This window comes from Euleptes europaea, chromosome 7 (genome assembly GCF_029931775.1).
Source record: "Euleptes europaea isolate rEulEur1 chromosome 7, rEulEur1.hap1, whole genome shotgun sequence".
Lineage (NCBI taxonomy): Eukaryota > Metazoa > Chordata > Lepidosauria > Squamata > Sphaerodactylidae > Euleptes > Euleptes europaea.
In genome coordinates, this window is record NC_079318.1 from 35,175,802 (window position 1) to 35,195,225 (window position 19,424).

Genomic DNA, 19,424 nt, shown 5'->3' on the forward strand with positions numbered 1-19,424 from the left:
CATTATGTGTGCTCTTAACCTTTGAAATCAATAGGCTAGCAGTAGATCTAAGGAAATGTTGAGGCATTTGAAAGAAGTAGAGAACTTTTTTAGAAAATCCCGAGATAACCTGTCAATTGCTTTTATTGGCAGAAAGTCATTTCTGCCACCTTCCTTTTCCATGAGTGACCTGATCTGCACTGGAAATGCATCATTAATGACTTCTCTGCATGTTCAATCAAGGCATTGCCCAGTGACATTTTATCCTTTGCAGAATTCCCATTTTTTTCAGCTGTGCTTCCTAGCCAATATAGGCTTGTCAAATTTTAGATGTATAAATAACAAACACCTATCTACTTACACGTTGTGATATGGCCAAAGCAAGATGCTCTAGATTACTTTCATGGGGGAGGGAAAGTGGCAGAAGAGAGGAATTGTTATTCCCACTTCAATTAGTGTGGAGATGTTTATGCTCCATTAATTTTATTGGATTTGATCATTGCTTACATCACTGGAGAGCATGTTCCTTCGGTCAGTAAGAAAATAGCAGCAACAACAAAATCAGTCATTATGATTGCCCAACCCTGAGAGACATGCAGGCCAGTTGTTCAAACAGAAAATTCTGTGGAAGGAAAACTCTGTTTTGCTGAAAAATCATTCACATTTCAAAGAACATCTATCCATCATAGGAAAGTACCAATGTACTTGTCTCTTTTTGAACCAAAAATTACAAAATGCATTTGTACTGGGCTTGCATTTGGACATTTTGTTCCAGCTTTCCTTCTACATTGGCTGTTCTTATATGTTTAAGTCATTTCTTTATATATGTAATTCTCTTGGTGAAAGTATTCCATTTGTTGATTTAACATTGGATTGTATGATCATGTTCAGAAATTTTAAAATGGTGCATAAAAAATCCTTCAGGGTCTTTTTCTACTGACTCTGTAGTACATTTGTTAATACAAGGGCTGGATACGATTACTCCCTTACACTGAATTCAATCCAATTATTCTCTTACACATGGTCTTCCCCCAGTGGAGACTTTCCGCAACTGATGAAGACATATCAGGAGGCATTATTAGCTCGAGCTTAGTGAAGGAAATAATTGGAGATCTGCTGAACCTCAAAATGCCACAGGACATATGGGCTGCAGTGAGGAGGGGGAACTGGGGGAAATTGCCCCATATCCAGCACAGGCAAAAGAAGGAGCTGGAGGTGACTTCATTCAGTTACCCCTCTTCACTGTGGCCCCTTATATCCTGTGGCATTTGTCCACAAGACTCCCTCAAACCCAGGCCTCAGACTCTGGGAAGTTACAGCAACTGTTGGACAAGCGAGGAAAAGGCAGGAGTGAGCCTTCCACTTGTAGCCAGTGTGGTTTAGTGGCTAAGAGCAGCGGACTCTAATCTGGAGAAACCAGGTTTGATTACCCGCTCCTCCACATGAGCGGTGGACTCTAATCTGATGAACCCGGTTGGTTTCCCTACTCCTACACATGAAGCCCTCCGGGTGACCTTGGATTAGGTAATGGGGTCTCTGCGACACCTGGTGTTTTGGAGTGTTTATACTGCACATTCAAGTGTACTTCAGTAATCCTGGCATAACCCTAAAGTGTTTCTACCCCCATATTGGTGATAGGGGACTGAAGTTGAGAGCTACCAGTTATGAAAGCCACCTTTTTAAGTTCGTGACAGAAGCCAGATTTCAGCCAGGGACTTCCCGGTTCACAACTCAGTCTCTTAGAGACTAACAGTGCATTCCTGAACTCTAAGGGCAAAAGCCCTTAGGAGGCCAGGAAGGCACAGTGCGGTGCTGGCGCTCGGGCCCCCCGCACCGGTGTCCAGGCAACTTATGCCAGCATAAATTGGCATAAATTAACTTATGTCAATTTATAATTGTCAATGTGTTCAATTATAAATCCTGTTTTGCTTTTATCTCTTCCAGAGGATTATGCCCACTTGTGCAACATTCAAGTTCCTGGATCACGAAGGCCATATGGACAAGATGCACTGGTTGACTTTGAACAGGAGCACTACAGTCCAGAAACAGATCCGTACTTTGTGGAAGACCGTAAGTAGCTTTTATGTCTTGTATCTGAGAATTCTAATTTGAATTTCAGTCCCTCCATTAACAAAAAAAATACATTTTTTTTGATGACCCTATGTTGCCATGAAAACTCCAAAAGGGGTCACCATAAGTCAGCTGCTACTTGCCGGCACTTTACACACACACACACACGTGTGTGTGTGTAAAGTGCTGTCAATTCACAGCTGACCTATGGTGATTCCAGCAAGGAGTTTTCAAGGCAAGCGAGTAAGCAGAGATGGTTTGCCATTGTTTTCCTCTGCAAAGTCTTCCTTGGTGGTCTCCCCTCTGTCCCCGCTAAGCTTTTGAGATCTGACAAGACCAGACAATACTAAACCATTTCACATCCCCCTGATGTCCTTAAGAGTGGTTAATACTGTGTGCCTCGGGATCAGCCTTTCTTACTGTTCCCTGTATGTTTGCAGTGTAGATATCAAGGGCAGAGTGGAGTCCTCTGAAATAGTGTGTTGATGTTGCAGTTTGCCATATGAGCAGTCATGAATCTGTGGTATAACATGGGTGGTAGCCTATTGCCAGTGAAGGAGGTGATTTGGTTTGCTGAATGTTAGGGCAAGCTGGTGGTGGCATGTGGGAAGAATACTTGGATGTTGTTGAGCTGGGAGCTTCAGGCTTGAGGGATAGCGATTGGGGGCACCAACATCACTAAAGTGATTTTTGTGGTGCAAGACGTAGAAGGGTGACACACATTGACATCAGAGGGTGGCCTTGAGTAAGGATTTGAATTTGTTTATTACCTGGTGGAAAACCCCAAAAAGTTCCATTCATTATTGTTATCATTAAAATGAATCAGAAAACTAGCCATTTCATTCATATTACTTTATCTTTGTTATTCTGATTGTCTGGTTTAAAGAGTTGACGTAGAATTCAGATTCAGAGAGAGGAGGGAAGAGAGACAGGAGATAATGAAATAGGCAAGGTACCTTTCCCATCATTATATTCAATCTTGCAACAAAAATGAGTTTTCCTAACAACCCTTTCTTTCCAAAATGTTTCACCAGTCATTGGTGGCTTAGGGAGGACTTTATTGTTTCTGTAGATGTAGCATTCCCCCCCCCCCCCATCAGCTTCTCTTTACTTGAACTTGTTCTATTTTTTAAGGACTGAACATTTTCGGGGGGGGGGGGATTGTGTGTATGTGTGTGCTTTGCAATTAATGTTGCTACAGAGTTTGTCCTAGTGTGAGTCTGTTAATTCTGCTCTGTAAATGTCACTGCGCCTGTTACACTTACTGAATGCCGGTCTGCCGCTCACTGTGGTGCATATGAAGCTAAAGTTATTTCCATGAAACACTATTATCCAGTATTCGTTTGTTTGTTTTGCTAAATACTCATTTTCACTGTCTGAACAATGAGCAAGAGCAGTGTGCCCAAGATCATGGAACAGCAACAATGGCCAAGAAGCTGCCTTGCTTGGCTGTTCTCTCCCCCTCCCTTCCTGCCTAGGAATAACTGAACATGTAGCAGAAAGAAGTTCAGCAAGGGCATTGTGGTGTATCAGAATCTGCCTACTCTGTAAGAGAGAATTTTAATTTTACATAAAGCTGGGGCCTTTCCTTCTATCTTCCTGGCATTTAGTGGGGAAGACCCTTTGGGTGAGTGGTACAATCCCAAGCTAGATGAAAAACAAAGATGCCTATAAACTAGTACCCTTTTTCCTTCCTACCTGAAATTTGCAAGGAGGATCCTTGTAGTGAAGAGTAAATTCCTAAAAATGCCATGTAATTGGATGGGAAGCAAATACTTTACTGTCGAAGGCTTTCACGGTCAGAGTTCATTGGTTCTTGTAGGTTCTCCGGGCTGTGTAACCGTGGTCTTGGAATTTTCTTTCCTGACGTTTCGCCAGCAACTGTGGCAGGCATCTTCAGAGTAGTAACACTGAAGGACAGTGTCTCTCAGTGTCAAGGGTGTAGGAAGAGTAATATATAGTCAGAAAGGGTTGGGTTTGAGCTGAGTATTGTCCTGCAAAAGTATTGTCCTGTAAGTATCAAGATAATGTGCTAATGAGGGTATGGTATGTTAATATGGAACCATTGTATCCTGAAGTGATCTGTTAATGTGTGTAATCCAAAGCTAATCTGTATGGCTATTGTTGAATGTTGTCTTTGTCTGGAGGTTTTTCAGGGCAGGAAGCCAAGCCTTATTCATTCTTAAACTCTCCTCTTTTCTGTTAAAGTTGTGCTGATGTTTATGAATTTCAATGGCTTCTCTGTGCAATCTGACAAAATAGTTGGTAGAATTGTCCAGTCTTTCAGTGTCTTGGAATAAGACCCTGTGTCCTGTTTGTGTCAGTCCATGTTCAGCCACTGCTGATTTCTCAGGTTGGCCAAGTCTGCAGTATCTTTCATGTTCTTTTATCCTTGTTTGTATGCTGCGTTTTGTGGTCCCGATGTAAACTTCTCCACAGCTGCAAGGTATACGATATACTCCTGCAGAGGTGAGGGGGTCTCTTTTGTCTTTTGCTGATCGTAGCATTTGTTGTATTTTCTTGGTGGGTTTAAACACTGTTTGTAGGTTATGTTTTTTCAAAAGTTTCTCCATCCTATCAGTGACTCCTTTAATAAATGGCAAGAATACCTTTCCTATGGGAGACTGTTTTTCTTGAGTTTTCTGATTTTTGTTTGGTTTAATGGCCCTTCTGATTTCATTCTTGGAGTAGCCGTTTGCTAGCAGTGCGTGATTTAGATGATTAGTTTCTTCCTTGAGAAACTGTGGTTCACAGATCCGTCTTGCACGGTCCATTAATGTTTTGATTATTCCTCTTTTCTGTCGGGGGTGGTGGTTGGAGTTTTTGTGTAAGTAGCGATCTGTGTGAGTTGGTTCCCGGTAGACCTTGTGACCTAACTGAAGGTTTGTTTTACGGATGACAAGGGTATCAAGAAATGGGAGTTTACCCTCAATTTCCTTTTCCATGGTAAACTGAATGTTTGGATGGATATTATTAAGATGGTTTAGAAAGTCCATTAATTTTTCTTCACCATGGCTCCAAATGGTAAATGTATCATCTACGAACCTGAACCAGACTGTAGGTTTGTAAGGTGCTGATTCTAATGCTGTCTTTTCAAAATATTCCATGTAAAAGTTTGCTATTACTGGACTGAGTGGACTTCCCATAGCTACTCCATCAATCTGTTCATAAAATTCTTGATCCCATAGGAAATAACTTGTTGTCAAACAATGGTGAAATAAGGCTGTTATATCTTCTGGAAAAATCTGGTTAATCAATGAGATTGTGTCTTTTACTGGAACCTTGGTAAAGAGGGATACAACATCAAAACTGATTAATATATCCTTTGGATTGAGTCTTAACGGACTGATTTTGTTGATGAAGTGAGTTGAATCTTTGATGTAAGAAGTGGTTTTTCCAATGTGGTCCTGTAGGAGGGTGGTCAAATATTTAGCTAATTCATATGTTGGGGAACCAATGGCACTCACGATCGTGAGTGCCATTGGTTCCCCAACATATGAATTAGCTAAATATTTGACCACCCTCCTACAGGACCACATTGGAAAAACCACTTCTTACATCAAAGATTCAACTCACTTCATCAACAAAATCAGTCCGTTAAGACTCAATCCAAAGGATATATTAATCAGTTTTGATGTTGTATCCCTCTTTACCAAGGTTCCAGTAAAAGACACAATCTCATTGATTAACCAGATTTTTCCAGAAGATATAACAGCCTTATTTCACCATTGTTTGACAACAAGTTATTTCCTATGGGATCAAGAATTTTATGAACAGATTGATGGAGTAGCTATGGGAAGTCCACTCAGTCCAGTAATAGCAAACTTTTACATGGAATATTTTGAAAAGACAGCATTAGAATCAGCACCTTACAAACCTACAGTCTGGTTCAGGTTCGTAGATGATACATTTACCATTTGGAGCCATGGTGAAGAAAAATTAATGGACTTTCTAAACCATCTTAATAATATCCATCCAAACATTCAGTTTACCATGGAAAAGGAAATTGAGGGTAAACTCCCATTTCTTGATACCCTTGTCATCCGTAAAACAAACCTTCAGTTAGGTCACAAGGTCTACCGGGAACCAACTCACACAGATCGCTACTTACACAAAAACTCCAACCACCACCCCCGACAGAAAAGAGGAATAATCAAAACATTAATGGACCGTGCAAGACGGATCTGTGAACCACAGTTTCTCAAGGAAGAAACTAATCATCTAAATCACGCACTGCTAGCAAACGGCTACTCCAAGAATGAAATCAGAAGGGCCATTAAACCAAACAAAAATCAGAAAACTCAAGAAAAACAGTCTCCCATAGGAAAGGTATTCTTGCCATTTATTAAAGGAGTCACTGATAGGATGGAGAAACTTTTGAAAAAACATAACCTACAAACAGTGTTTAAACCCACCAAGAAAATACAACAAATGCTACGATCAGCAAAAGACAAAAGAGACCCCCTCACCTCTGCAGGAGTATATCGTATACCTTGCAGCTGTGGAGAAGTTTACATCGGGACCACAAAACGCAGCATACAAACAAGGATAAAAGAACATGAAAGATACTGCAGACTTGGCCAACCTGAGAAATCAGCAGTGGCTGAACATGGACTGACACAAACAGGACACAGGGTCTTATTCCAAGACACTGAAAGACTGGACAATTCTACCAACTATTTTGTCAGATTGCACAGAGAAGCCATTGAAATTCATAAACATCAGCACAACTTTAACAGAAAAGAGGAGAGTTTAAGAATGAATAAGGCTTGGCTTCCTGCCCTGAAAAACCTCCAGACAAAGACAACATTCAACAATAGCCATACAGATTAGCTTTGGATTACACACATTAACAGATCACTTCAGGATACAATGGTTCCATATTAACATACCATACCCTCATTAGCACATTATCTTGATACTTACAGGACAATACTTTTGCAGGACAATACTCAGCTCAAACCCAACCCTTTCTGACTATATATTACTCTTCCTACACCCTTGACACTGAGAGACACTGTCCTTCAGTGTTACTACTCTGAAGATGCCTGCCACAGTTGCTGGCGAAACGTCAGGAAAGAAAATTCCAAGACCACGGTTACACAGCCCGGAGAACCTACAAGAACCAAAATACTTTACTGCTTAACAGGGTATATTTCCATTGAAACCTGTAACAAAAATAAAAATTAACAAATACAATAATAAAATAAATATATATAAATGAAAATATTTACACATTTCCTACCATAATGTTTTCCGCTCCTCTCATCACCCATCAAAAACAGGTAGGTTTTCTGCAAAGATTTTCCGGTGTCGTCCCCAGACACCTGCTGTATGGGGAGGTTAGCTGTCCAACCTATTTGCATTTAACATCCTTCATCTAGTAAATTGATTTATTGAACTGATTCAAGATTTTTAGGTTAACCATTTGGCCTCTAATATACTGCCTGACCTGCCATATGCATGCAATATTGAGTTTTATTTATTTGGCAAGAATGATTCTGGGGATGTGGAATGATATGGTATAGCCTGATCTCGTGAGATCTTGAAAGCTAAGCCGGGTCAGTACTTGGATGGGAGACCAGCAAGGGAGACTTTGCAGAGGAAGGCAACGGCACACCACCTCTTCATCTCATTTGCCTTGAAAACTCGCTGGGGTCACCTTAGATTAGTTGTTAACTTAACGGTATGTCAGTACGTAAGAGTGTTTCTCCCTCAAAATACAAGCGGTTTGAGATTATCCAATACAATCAGTTCATATAAAACAAAAAAGTAAGTGTACTTTTTCACACAGAGTACCATTATCCTGTATAATTCATTGCAACAGAATGTAATAATAACAAGCAGCACATATGGTCTAGCAAGCCACAGAAACCAGAAATGGAACAACTTTGTTTAAAGACAGAAAACCCTTGACTTCTAAATCCGGGGGTGGGGGTGTCAGGGAAATAATCACTTGTTGAAGAAAGAATGCTTAGCTGAGTCTGCTTATCATAGAAATTGTATTGTATGCCACTATTTATGGGGAAAACCTTAAGATTACATTTATGGTGTTTTAAATCTGCCTTTCAGATAATAAAATTTGTAGCAGCCTACCGCTTAGCTGGATAGAAAATAAGCCAAATTGCTCCGTTTAAGAGAGGGAGGCTAGAAGAGAGCCAGCCTGTCCTAATGGTTCCACTTAGGGAAGAAGCAAATTTCCACTCTGGCCCAGGGTTTCTTAAGACCTTTTTCCTCCCGCTTAGAACATTGGTCCTGACAATGAAAGGAACTACAATAATCAGACAGAAGAGCATAGCATCCTTTTTCTCCCAGAAGGCACTCGGCAAGAAGTAGACCCCTAAAACACACACATACCCCACAACAGGAGATAACTGGGATCATTCTGACTTCCTCACCATTTCCTCTGCGAAATTAATTAACTGGGAAAATATTGCTATCTGTTTTATCCAGGCAATGTTTTAAGGTTGAAAAAGCGGTGTGTGTATACTACACTTCATTTCATGTCTGAAATAGTAGTGATAATAAAGGGATACTGCCCATTCCAGCTGCATGTTGCTTATTACCTCCTTTGGGGGGGTGGTCTCCTTCCTCTTGCATTTGGTTAACGTGTCACATCACATAAAGGGAAACAAAATAAAAATAAGTGCAAACAGGAAAGAGAGCTGTAAATGCTTTTGTATATTTCATTCTTTACTGGCCGTTATACAAATACATTCAGCAGAAGCCAACCTAATGATTTCATCTCTTCTGAATGCTGAACAAACTCAGTTGTCTTACACAGAGTTGCATAAGGTTCAACCATTTCAATGTCATATGATTTTAATTAAACAAAACGGTGCTTTGAGCTGAGCTGTAACTAAAAAGCAGCTTTGTTGAAAATTTGCAAAATATCATACAGGTGTGTGTGTGTTTGTGTGTAAAGTGCTGTCAAGTCGCAGCCGACTCATGGCGTCCCCTTATGGGGTTTTCAAGGCAAGAGACTAACAGAGGTGGTTTGCCAGTGCCTTCCTCTGCACAGCAACCCTGGACTTCCTTGGTGGTCTTCCATCCAAATACTAACCAGGGCTGACCCTACTTAGCTTCTGAGATCTGACGAGATCAGGCTAGCCTGGGCCATCCAGGTCAAGGCATCATACAGGTATACCATACAGGAAATAATAGCATATAGTCATACAAATGAAAGAGAAACTGTTGGGAAATAAGTTAGCTTGCCTACTGCTGTTCAACAGCACCTAAATTACAGTGTTTTTCCTTCAAGTCGTTTGTATGCGTTTGGGGTTCAATTTAGAGCCTGTATGGCGGAGGGGGCGTGAACCGTTGACAGAGCACAAGCCTTACATGTGCAAAATCCCAGCTGCAATTTCTGTCATGTGTAATTGTGGCTCCCGCAGTGAACGGTTGGCTGGGTGCTGAGCAAAGAACAGAAACGACACCTTTTGGGGGGCTATAACAGGCTGGCCACAACTGTGTCAATTATAGCTATAGAGGTTTGGCTTGACATAAGGCAATGGATCCAAGGCATCAAGCGACCCGCCAGCCATCCAGTGAAAACCCATCCCTCAGCCCACCTGCTGAGGGAAAAGAACCCTGGGGTAGCAGAGAAACAGGAACACCGGGGCACTGTCTGTCCCCCTTACCACCAGGGAGCAAGGAGAGAAAAAGAGTTGATTTTTATAACCCGCTTTTCTCTACAATAAGTAGTCTCAAAGCAGCTTGCAATCGCCTTCCCTTCCCTCCACCCACAACAAGAGCCTTGTGAGGTGGTTGGGACGGAGTTTGGTGAGAACTATGACTAGCCCAAGGTCACCCAGGAGGCTTCATGTGGGGGAGTGGGGAATCAAACCTGGGTCTCCAGATTAGAGTCCACCGTTCATGTGGAGGAGTGGGGAATCAAACTCCATTCTCCAGATTAGAGTCCACTCCTAACCATTACACCATGCAGCCCCGAACTAGGACTTCACCCCCAAGGCCTTTTGAGGGGACCCCAACTGGGATGATGGGCATGCATACCCACTCTTCTCCTAAATGGATTCCACCCAATGGCAAAACAGCCTTACCACAAGAGAGCAAAAAAATAAAGCGAAACCAAAAATAATCAAGGAACAGCACATGAAAAACCAAAATGAGGGAGAGATGGGTGTGGAAGGCCACCAAAGGCGAATGCAACCAGGCATGTTAGGGAGCTGTATATATGCTGGGCAGGCAGACCAGAATGAAAATTGGCCCTCTAAGATCTACCTAGTCCCTGAAAGTTGGGGACACGCACTTAACAGAATTTCAAGCAGCAGAGCTGGGAAAGATCCTTGCCTGAGTTCTTTGAGATCCATTGCCAATTGCAGTAGATCATAATCGACAAGTAGGTGATGTGAAAGACCTGTCTCTACCTGTGACCCTGGAGAGCCTCTGCCAGTCTGAGTAGACAATACTGACTTTATGGACAAAGTAGGGTTGCCAAGTGCCAGGTGGTGGCGGGTAAACTACTGCCAATCCACCGGACTGCCCACCGACCAGCTGAGGGCCGGTGGGCACCTCGTGCACGTGTGCACATGTGACGCGCTTACGTCAATTCAGGGTTTACCCTGAAGCGACATGGATGCTCTAGCAAATTCAGCCGAAACTCTATGGTTTCCATAGAGTTTTGGCCAAGATTGAGAGAGCGTCCCTATCACTTCCAAGTAAACCGGAAGTGATGTAAGCGCGTTGGTGCGCTGGCACATTGAGCCAGGTGCGCACCCACACCGCATGCCCCAGAAAACCTCCCGCCTATCGACCAACAGGACCTGGTAAGCCTAGGACCAAGGGTCTGATTCAGTATAAGGCAGCTTCATGTGTATGTAGTGTGGGGAAATGGCCTTTACCAACCTGTACCTTTTTGCAATGTTTATACAGATAAGCTGAAGGCTCCCCCCCTCCATTCTGTTTTGTTCTAAACATTTAATAGAAGTAGAAACGAAACGTTTTAAAGAAGATTTCACAGTATACTTGTGCAACTATCATGCAAGGAGACATGCATAAGGTTTCAGCTAGTTAAAATTTTATCGTGCTCTCTACGGAGCTTAGTAAAGAGTAAGAGCACCCTTGCTTTTTGCTTAGTAGGTTTTTTGTCTTTTCTAATATCACTAGCATGTTGTATAACAGCACTGCAGCCAGCACTTACTTCAAAAGCGTGTGACAGCTTGTTTATACTGTAAGCTGTATATACTGTGGCAGTTAGCAATAGCCTTATTATCTTGCATTAGATCAACAGTTTACCAAAATGTATGTTTGTATGTGTCATTTACTGCATTATTATCACATTGAAAAGAAATTTGGTGGCATTTGTGTACTCTTAGTAAGATAAGAGAGTTCTTTGGTTCATGTTTAATGGTGTTTACTCCTGTCGGAACATCCAATGATTCCCCCCATTTTTAGAGGTCAGAGAAATATCTTAATAAGGTGCTTGTATCTCTCTTCCTGACCTGGATAGCCCAGGATAGCCTGATCTCGTCAGATCTCAGAGGCTAAGCAGGGTCGACCCTGGCAAGTGTTTGGATGGGAGACCTCCGAGGAATACCAGGGTTGTTACACAGAGACAGGCAATGGCAAACCACCTCTAAATGTCTCTTACCTTGAAAACCCTATGGGGTTGCCATAAGTCAGCTTTGTCTTAACGGCAAAAAAAAGAAAAAGAAAAAAATCTCTCTTCCAAGAGAAGGCTTCCAAAAACATCAGCCATTGTTTTTCTCTGAGACATTAATGATGATGTACACTGAATCATTTTGGAATACAGTGCACAAGATCACTTTATGAAGACCAAAATGGGAGTAGTAGCATTGAATTAAGTTCTTTGATTGACCATTGAAATTTACATGTTGCTCTCATTTTAAACCTAGATTATCTTTTCTTGTGTTTGACTGCCATCATCTGTTCTATTCAGTTATTGCTTCTCTAAAATGTCTACTCTTTTAGAAATTATATTTGTGTATGAGTGTGTGTGAAGTGCTGTCAAGTCGCAGCCAATGTACGGCGACCCCATAGGGTTTTCAAGGCAGGAGACTAACAGAAATGATTTGCCATTGCCTTCCTCTGCATAACAACCCTGGAAATTACAAGATCTGATAAGATTGGGCTAGCCTGGGCCATTAATCCACACTAATCCTCCTTTCAGCCCAGTTTATCCATCAGAGTGACCAGAGTTGTTTCTGTATCGAATTTATGCTGGAATCCATATTGAAGTGGGTCCATATAATCAGTTTCATACACAAGTGAAGCTGAGAAATTACCACCTGGTCAGGCTATTCACTTGGAAAGGGGAGAATTGAAGCCCGCTGACAGCTGGAACAATTTTCAGGGTCCAAGGAGGGCTTCTTGTTAAACGCTGTTGTGGAAATACACAATTGTCAATTTAATTAATAGTTATACCCGATTATGTGTGCATAATCCAGTAGAAGTGTGTACCAATTTTTTTTTTGTATTTTTCGGATTAGTGTTTAATAGACCCGAAAATTTTCAGAAAATCTGGAAAAGGCCAAATCCCGATACCAATATGGGGTTTTCCCCTGGCTTTTTTCAAATATCCAAACATTTTGAGTCTATTAAACCCTATGGGAAATCTTTGTGGGAGCTTTGAGGGGAGGCTTTTTTTTTTTTTTTTTGAGGTAGAGCCACCAAACTTGCATCATAGCTGTAGGTGATTCTCCTTACAAGAATCCTCAAGTTTGGTGAAGAGTGCGTCGGGGGTCCAATTTTAGGGGGCCCCAAATGGATGCTTATAAAATTGGACCCACCAACCCAAACTTAACTAAGCTTGGGGGCTCTTGTAAGGAGAGGCACCTGCAGCTACACTGAAAATTTGGTGGTTCTAACTTGAAAAACAGCCCCCCAGAGCCCCAGAAAGATTTGCCATAGGGTAACATGGAGCTGTTCCCTTTAAAAGTTAGTGAATGGGAAAACATTGTGGGGCTGTGGAGGGGTGCTTTTTTCACCATATTTGCAGCACAGCTGCTGGTGCCTGCCCTCCTTACAAGAACCCCCCAGGTTGGTGAAGATTGGGCCACTGCAAATTTGGTGGCTCTACCTCAAAAAACCACCCTCCAGAGCCCCTCAATGGTAATGGATCTGAAAAAGCCAAAAAGCGTCCAGAAAAAAAAAATCAGCTTCTTTCAGTTTTGCCTTTTTGGCTCCATTAAAATGGTGCCTCTTTTTTTTGGCCGAGAAAAAGCTGAAAAAGCCTAAACAGCTTTTTCCAGCTTTTTCAGTTTGGCATATCCAAATGCACACCCCTACAATCCAGCTAAGAGAAGCCATACTCAGAAATGTGCTTTCAGATGTGGTTTGCATTTCTAGTTTATCACCGAAGGATATTCCAAGGGGACAAGAGAAACCCTGCTTCTAGCACCTAGAACTGCACACAGAATGGTCCTTGAAATTTAATAGATGGTCAACAGTGACTATGTGTGTGTGAAGGATACTTCTGGCCCACTTCCTCCCCCACTCTAGCAGATATTGGGAAGATGCTGGCATCTGGTAATTAGGGATACAAATAATAGGTTGGATCTAGCACAGAATTTCCACGTGCACACAAAGAGAAACACAAGGAAAAAGTAGCCACAGTAGCCACTTACGCTAAGTCAAACTTACTGTATCTCCCCACCCCCCACCCCATATTCCCAGTTGTGCAAGATCTTGTGCAACCAAGTTCTGGGCTCTGTAATGTATTGGGAGGAGAGTACTAGATGCTGCACAAGATTTTGTGCTAAAGACTGTGCTAAGTCCTTCATTTCCACTGGGTCCAAGCTAATGAATCTAACTAAGGAGGGTCCACTTTTAACGCTCATAGCTTAAATATATTGATTTACCTATTCTTTATGAATATCTGACATAGCAACAATTGCAGCACCTTGTAACAAACTTCACATTATGTGGAGAAATAAAACTACTTTTGAAGAACTTTTTATGGTTTCTTTTTCATATTCTCCTTTTGCAAAGCGTTTGCAGGAGTATTTGCATGTTACTGTTCCTATTTTAAGCACTATACCTTCCAAAATCTTCTCCGTCTAGCCTTCCAAAATTAAATTGACTTTTGACCTGAAGTGTATCCCGGTATTTTTTCCCCCCTACCATGTTCAGTTTCTTTCATGAAGCTTCGTGTGAATGCAACCATATATTTTGCAGAAATGCTTCTTCTTAAGTGTGTGGCATGTTAAGGAGTTGGACCAGCATCTCTATATACCGCAAGCATAACATCAGTTTAATACTTTGCACTGTTGCAGCGATCAGTTTGGACAGCCCTGCAAACACTGGTTTGCAGGCACAGCAAGCCTTCATTATGCACTGTTAGACGATGTAAACAGCCCATTGGACCGTCGGGAATGAAGCTTCCACGGCTCTTGAATTTCTTTGCAACATTTTCTCTTCTCAGGTTTCCTGAACAGCTTTGAGGAGCTGCAAGCAGAAGTATGTGGCATTCTGAATGGATGTGAAAACGGACGCTGTGTAAGAGTCCAGGAAGGGTATACCTGTGACTGTTTCGATGGCTACCATTTGGACATGGCCAAAATGACGTGTGTTGGTAAGAGTGTGTTACAGTATTTTGAATACAGGCCATTCACCTACAAGCACGGCATGCCAGACGGAGAGGACTGCATTTCATCTCTGATTTTGGGGATCAGATTTGCTGGTTCAGTGTTTCTGATCCCATGGTCCAGGGCATTTCCATCACCCCAACTGAGATGATTAGGCATTTCCCTCATTTCAAAGTGGTTGCACAAAAGAGATTCCTAGCAGAGAGCCAGTGTGGTATAGTTGTTCAATAGACAAGGATATGGGGGACATGGGTTCAATTTACCATTCTGCCCTTGCTGGGTGATTTTGGGCCTGTCATTATTCCCAGTTTGACCAACCTCATAGTGTTGTAAAGATTATTGGTTTGCTTTCTTGTTTGTTTAACAAAATTCATACCTTACCTTCATAAGGGCATATTCAATAAATAAACATTAAAACAATCATAATAACCTCAGCAATTAAAATTTTTTCAGACAGATGGCACTCATCCTAGAGCAGGGCTTCTTAAACGTTTTCCACTCACGACCCCTTTTTTCACCTGATAAATTTTTACACGACCCCAGGTATATAAGTATATAAAATAGGTATACAAATCAAATATTTACTGATAATAAATCATAAAGAAACCTTTTACTGTTGTCAAATTTTTCGTGACCCCCACATTCAGTTACGGGGTTGCGACCCACAGTTCAAGAAGCTTTGCCCTAGAGCATAATAACTACAATATGGTACCACAAGGCCACCAGTCCCCCCCCCCCATAGACTAGTTGGTAACAGACAGAAAAAAGGAGGGGGGTAGGGAAAGCAAACCATTCAGCTTCAAGGCTGCAGAAGAAAACATCAAACTGATGATCTGCCAAGGAGTCTCAAAGCAGCAGAGAGTTCTGAGAGAACTGTGCCTCCTAATCCAGAGTTTGGCAGTATATGGAAAACAAGGTCACCCGGCAGGCTTCATGTGGAGGAGTGGGGAATCAAACCTGGTTCTCCAGCTTAGAGTCCGCTTCTCTTAACCACTACACCCACTGGCTCTACTGTAGGTAATGCATTACCTAACTCATGTTTAACCATGTAATCCTGAAGGGGCGGGCTGAAGCGCCATAGGAGTCGGTGTGACCCTGTGCCAGCGTCCATGCCACTTTGCACCATGATGAAATGGCACAGACACTAATTCAGGGGCACGTACGCTGGCACTGGGGAGCAATGCAGCAGTGTGGGCCTCAGCGGCCGCCACTACTACACAATACAGTCTAAACATACCTTCATTGTCATTTATTGTGAACATTTTTGGCCTGCGCTGCTGTGATTTTGCTAGCCACTACCACACCAGCAGCAAAATCCCAGAAGCAAGTGTGTGCGCTGGTGTTGGGGGGGCGGGGCATTCCCGGGGACGGGGCTGCCTTTTGGCAGCTTCCAAACCCCTTTTGGCCCAGGATCACCCCTCTACACTACAGCATTGCCACGCCAGCAAAATAGTTGGCGTAACCCCGTGAACAGGTTTTCTTTTAAAATGCCTTTTAAACTTTTATTTTATCATGGGGTCATGAATGTCCTTTGGTTTCCTTCAAAGTTGGCCACTTAAGAAAACAGCAGAACTAGATCCTTGGCCAAATAATGCCTTAAAGGTAGAAAAAAGCGGGGTATAAAAATCAACTCTTCTTCTTATCCTCCCTGGGGTGGCTGATGTTGGCCAGGCAATACATTAATTAGTTCCATTTAACCTTTATGCTTACCTTAGAAATTGGGCCTATGAAAATTTGCTGAAGCTAGACTTCAGGAATTAGGCAAAGTAGTCCCCAGATCAGACTGGCTGCAGCAGCACTTTACCGTCTCTGATTTTATTTGCTTTTTCTTCCAGATGTGAATGAATGTAATGAACTAAATAACAGGATGTCTCTTTGCAAGAACGCCAAGTGCATTAACACGGAAGGATCGTACAAATGTGTGTGTCTGCCTGGCTATGTCCCTTCAGACAAGCCCAACTACTGCACACCCCTGAACTCAGACACAGAGAGCGAACTGGAGTAAGAGAAGCAGTAGGCGCCCATGTAACTTTAAGCCCGTATACTCTGCACTGTATAAAGAAAAGAAAGACGCGTTTTTAACTTGAGTTAAGGATGCTCCTAATCCAGAATTTGGCTGTATATGGAAAACAAGCAGTAAAACATATTTTTGGAAAAATGAAAAATGATGTGTTAATCTACATCAGCTTCACTAGAGCGACAGACCAAATGGACACATTTTCTGTGTATGGAAGAAGTAATGAAGTATATAGTGTGTTCATAAGTAAAATTCATAGGAATAAGCAAACTGCTATTATTTTTGAACAGAAAAGGTTTTTTTAACTATTGCTTGATTTATTTGACATTTAATTAGTTGTGAAAATATTTTATATTACTTGTTTATTTAGCAGTTCTTTGCCTACTGTTTCTTTGGATGCTTCCCTTCCCACCTTCATGCAATTGCAATATAAACAATTTTCTAAACATTGTTATACACAAGGTAATGCTCGTCTTTGTCTGGAACATTGGCCAGTTACTTTTTTAAATTGCTAATTGTCTGCCCTGTGGAGCAGGCTCTGTTTTCTTTTTCTTTTTTTAAGTGCACACATCATGGAGATAAATCCTTTATATTAATTTTGAATTCCGTGTGGCCTTTTACTGCACTTAACCTACCAGGACCTGTCTCGCCGCCTTCCAAAGCTGCTAGAGGATGACCATTGGATACCTTTTGTGCATTGTAACAAAAGATCTGAACTCCTGTCTGTATTTGAATGTGTAAATTGAACACAGATCTTGTATTGATTACCCTAACATATAAAACCTGTATATTAAAACTCAATAAAAAAATACCGTTTTTTAGAAAAACAGTGTGCGCTGCCTAAATAATTTTCATTCCTTTTCATTTATTTGTATTGCAATTAATAATCCTAATCTTTATAAAATAATAGCTAAATAACCACCCTGTTTGTGACAGTCATTTTTTCTTCTACCCGTGACAACTCCCTGATCATTGCAAATTATCTGATTCAATTTCTATAAGACCAGTCTGCAATTTTTCAGACTACTGTAAATTTGTGGAATGCACAGTTTCATGCAGAACTACAGGTTCATTGTGGTCCTAAGGGCAGAAGTGGCTCTGCAACGGAAACAAGGGGAAACAAAATACAAGTACACCAGAAATGAGTTAACAAAGGCCACAGCTTTATTGATTACAGCAGGTGGAGCATCGGCGAGGCATGGGGCATGTATCCAGGCATCAGGTGACCACCCTGTTGGCCAATGAAATGATCCCAAACCCGAGTGTTGGGAGGGGCAAACTGGAGTGGCGAACCAGTGGTTCCTCTTGGGCATAGACCTCTTAGTGGTTCCTCCGCCACCTGGGGGTGGAGCCACATGACAGCCCACAGAGCTGGCCATCCATGATAGGACTCAACCCCAAGACCCTTATGGGAGTCCCCAAAAGGGGGAAAGCAGGCATGCAGGTGCATCTTCCCCCAAATTGGATCTGTCCCAATGCTAAAAACCACCTAAGCTGTGACAAAAGCAGAGCAAAGCCAAAAACCACCTAAGCTGTGACAAAAAAGAACAAATCATAAAACAGAGGGAGGCTGGTCCGATGTCACCGATGAACAAGGCTGTAAAGAAAAATTCTAAGATCTTCACTCATACAATCTCTCCTAATGGCTCATCTTTCTCATCCATTCATGCTATAAGGAAGCAGGGATTGAGTGCCTGCTGCACATCACAGCACATTCCACCAGGGCTCAGATCTCATCCTCTGCCTACAGGAACAACAGGACATCTGAAGAGAAGCCACCTGGTCTTTTCCCTCGAAGCACTATGCCATTGATGTTGACTCCTGGAGTGATTCAGCCATTGGCAAAGCAATCCTCCATACCCTCTTCCAATAACAGCTTCACACTCTACTTCTTGGAAGTAAGTTAGCTTACTACTCTCCAACATGGGACTGCACAGAAAACACGACAATGAAAACATGGTTGTACTTACCTGTAACTGATGTTCATCAAGTGTTCTTCTGTGCAGGCACACATCCCTTCCTCCTTCCCTGCTGTGAGTTCTGCTGGGATTCCATGTGGATTCAGTTCTTCAGTAGCAGCCTAATTAAACTAAGGGAGGATGGCGCTTTTGTTACCTGAATTAGAGTGTCTCTGCTTTAGTTGGGGGAATTAACAATGGAGACTGAGCTTATCGAGAGGTTGGGTAATTTAGGGATCTTTTACCAGCATTTACAGTGATAAGTCCCTTTTGGAAAGCTCTTAATAAAGAAGTGGCTTTTCAAATAAAACTGAGTTTTATAAAGAAAATAGTTTCAAGCACACGCAAATAGCACAAACACACACGATTCATACTAGAACTCAGAAGTAAAAGGAGTGGGATTCTAGAGCTAGGATTCAGGTGATAATTACCGATCTTGAAAAGTTAAGGCAGCGCTGAAGAGGGTGAAACGAACCAGCCTCGCTGGGAAACAAAGCGAAAGGTTCTTACGTGCAAGTAAGAGGTGAGTGTTGAATCTAAGCCCAACACACACATGAAAGGCGAAAAGGGCCAATATTTATTCTTAAAATGGGCCCTGAGGCAACATGATGTAACTGGCAAAGAAAAGCTTTGCCAGGGACAAAGAACCTGATTGCTCCTCCCGTATTCTAGACAAAAGGGTCATGTCAGGAAGCTACAGAATACCTGTGATAGCCTGGTTAATGATTGTTTCAGTATAGATATTGGGATGTGAGGGGATGTCTGAGAAGTTTTTCAGGGTATGTGTGAATCAGACAGGAGATGGTTGGCTTAATCTCCTCTGAATGTTTGACA

General features: G+C 42.0%; 1 protein-coding gene across 4 annotated transcripts in view; it reads left to right on the forward strand.

Annotated features, from left to right (window-relative positions):
• LTBP1 (latent transforming growth factor beta binding protein 1) overlaps positions 1–17,262 on the forward strand; it is a 260,003-nt gene extending 242,741 nt beyond the window's left edge. For all 4 annotated transcript variants that reach the window (XM_056852318.1, XM_056852320.1, XM_056852321.1 and 1 more), the window contains 3 exons: positions 1,924–2,049; positions 14,453–14,602; positions 16,451–17,262. In XM_056852318.1, coding sequence (XP_056708296.1) covers positions 1,924–2,049; positions 14,453–14,602; positions 16,451–16,620 — 446 coding nt within the window. In that variant the 3' untranslated portion in view covers positions 16,621–17,262. The remainder of the gene's footprint in view (positions 1–1,923; positions 2,050–14,452; positions 14,603–16,450) is intronic.
• Positions 17,263–19,424: the final 2,162 nt, after the last annotated feature.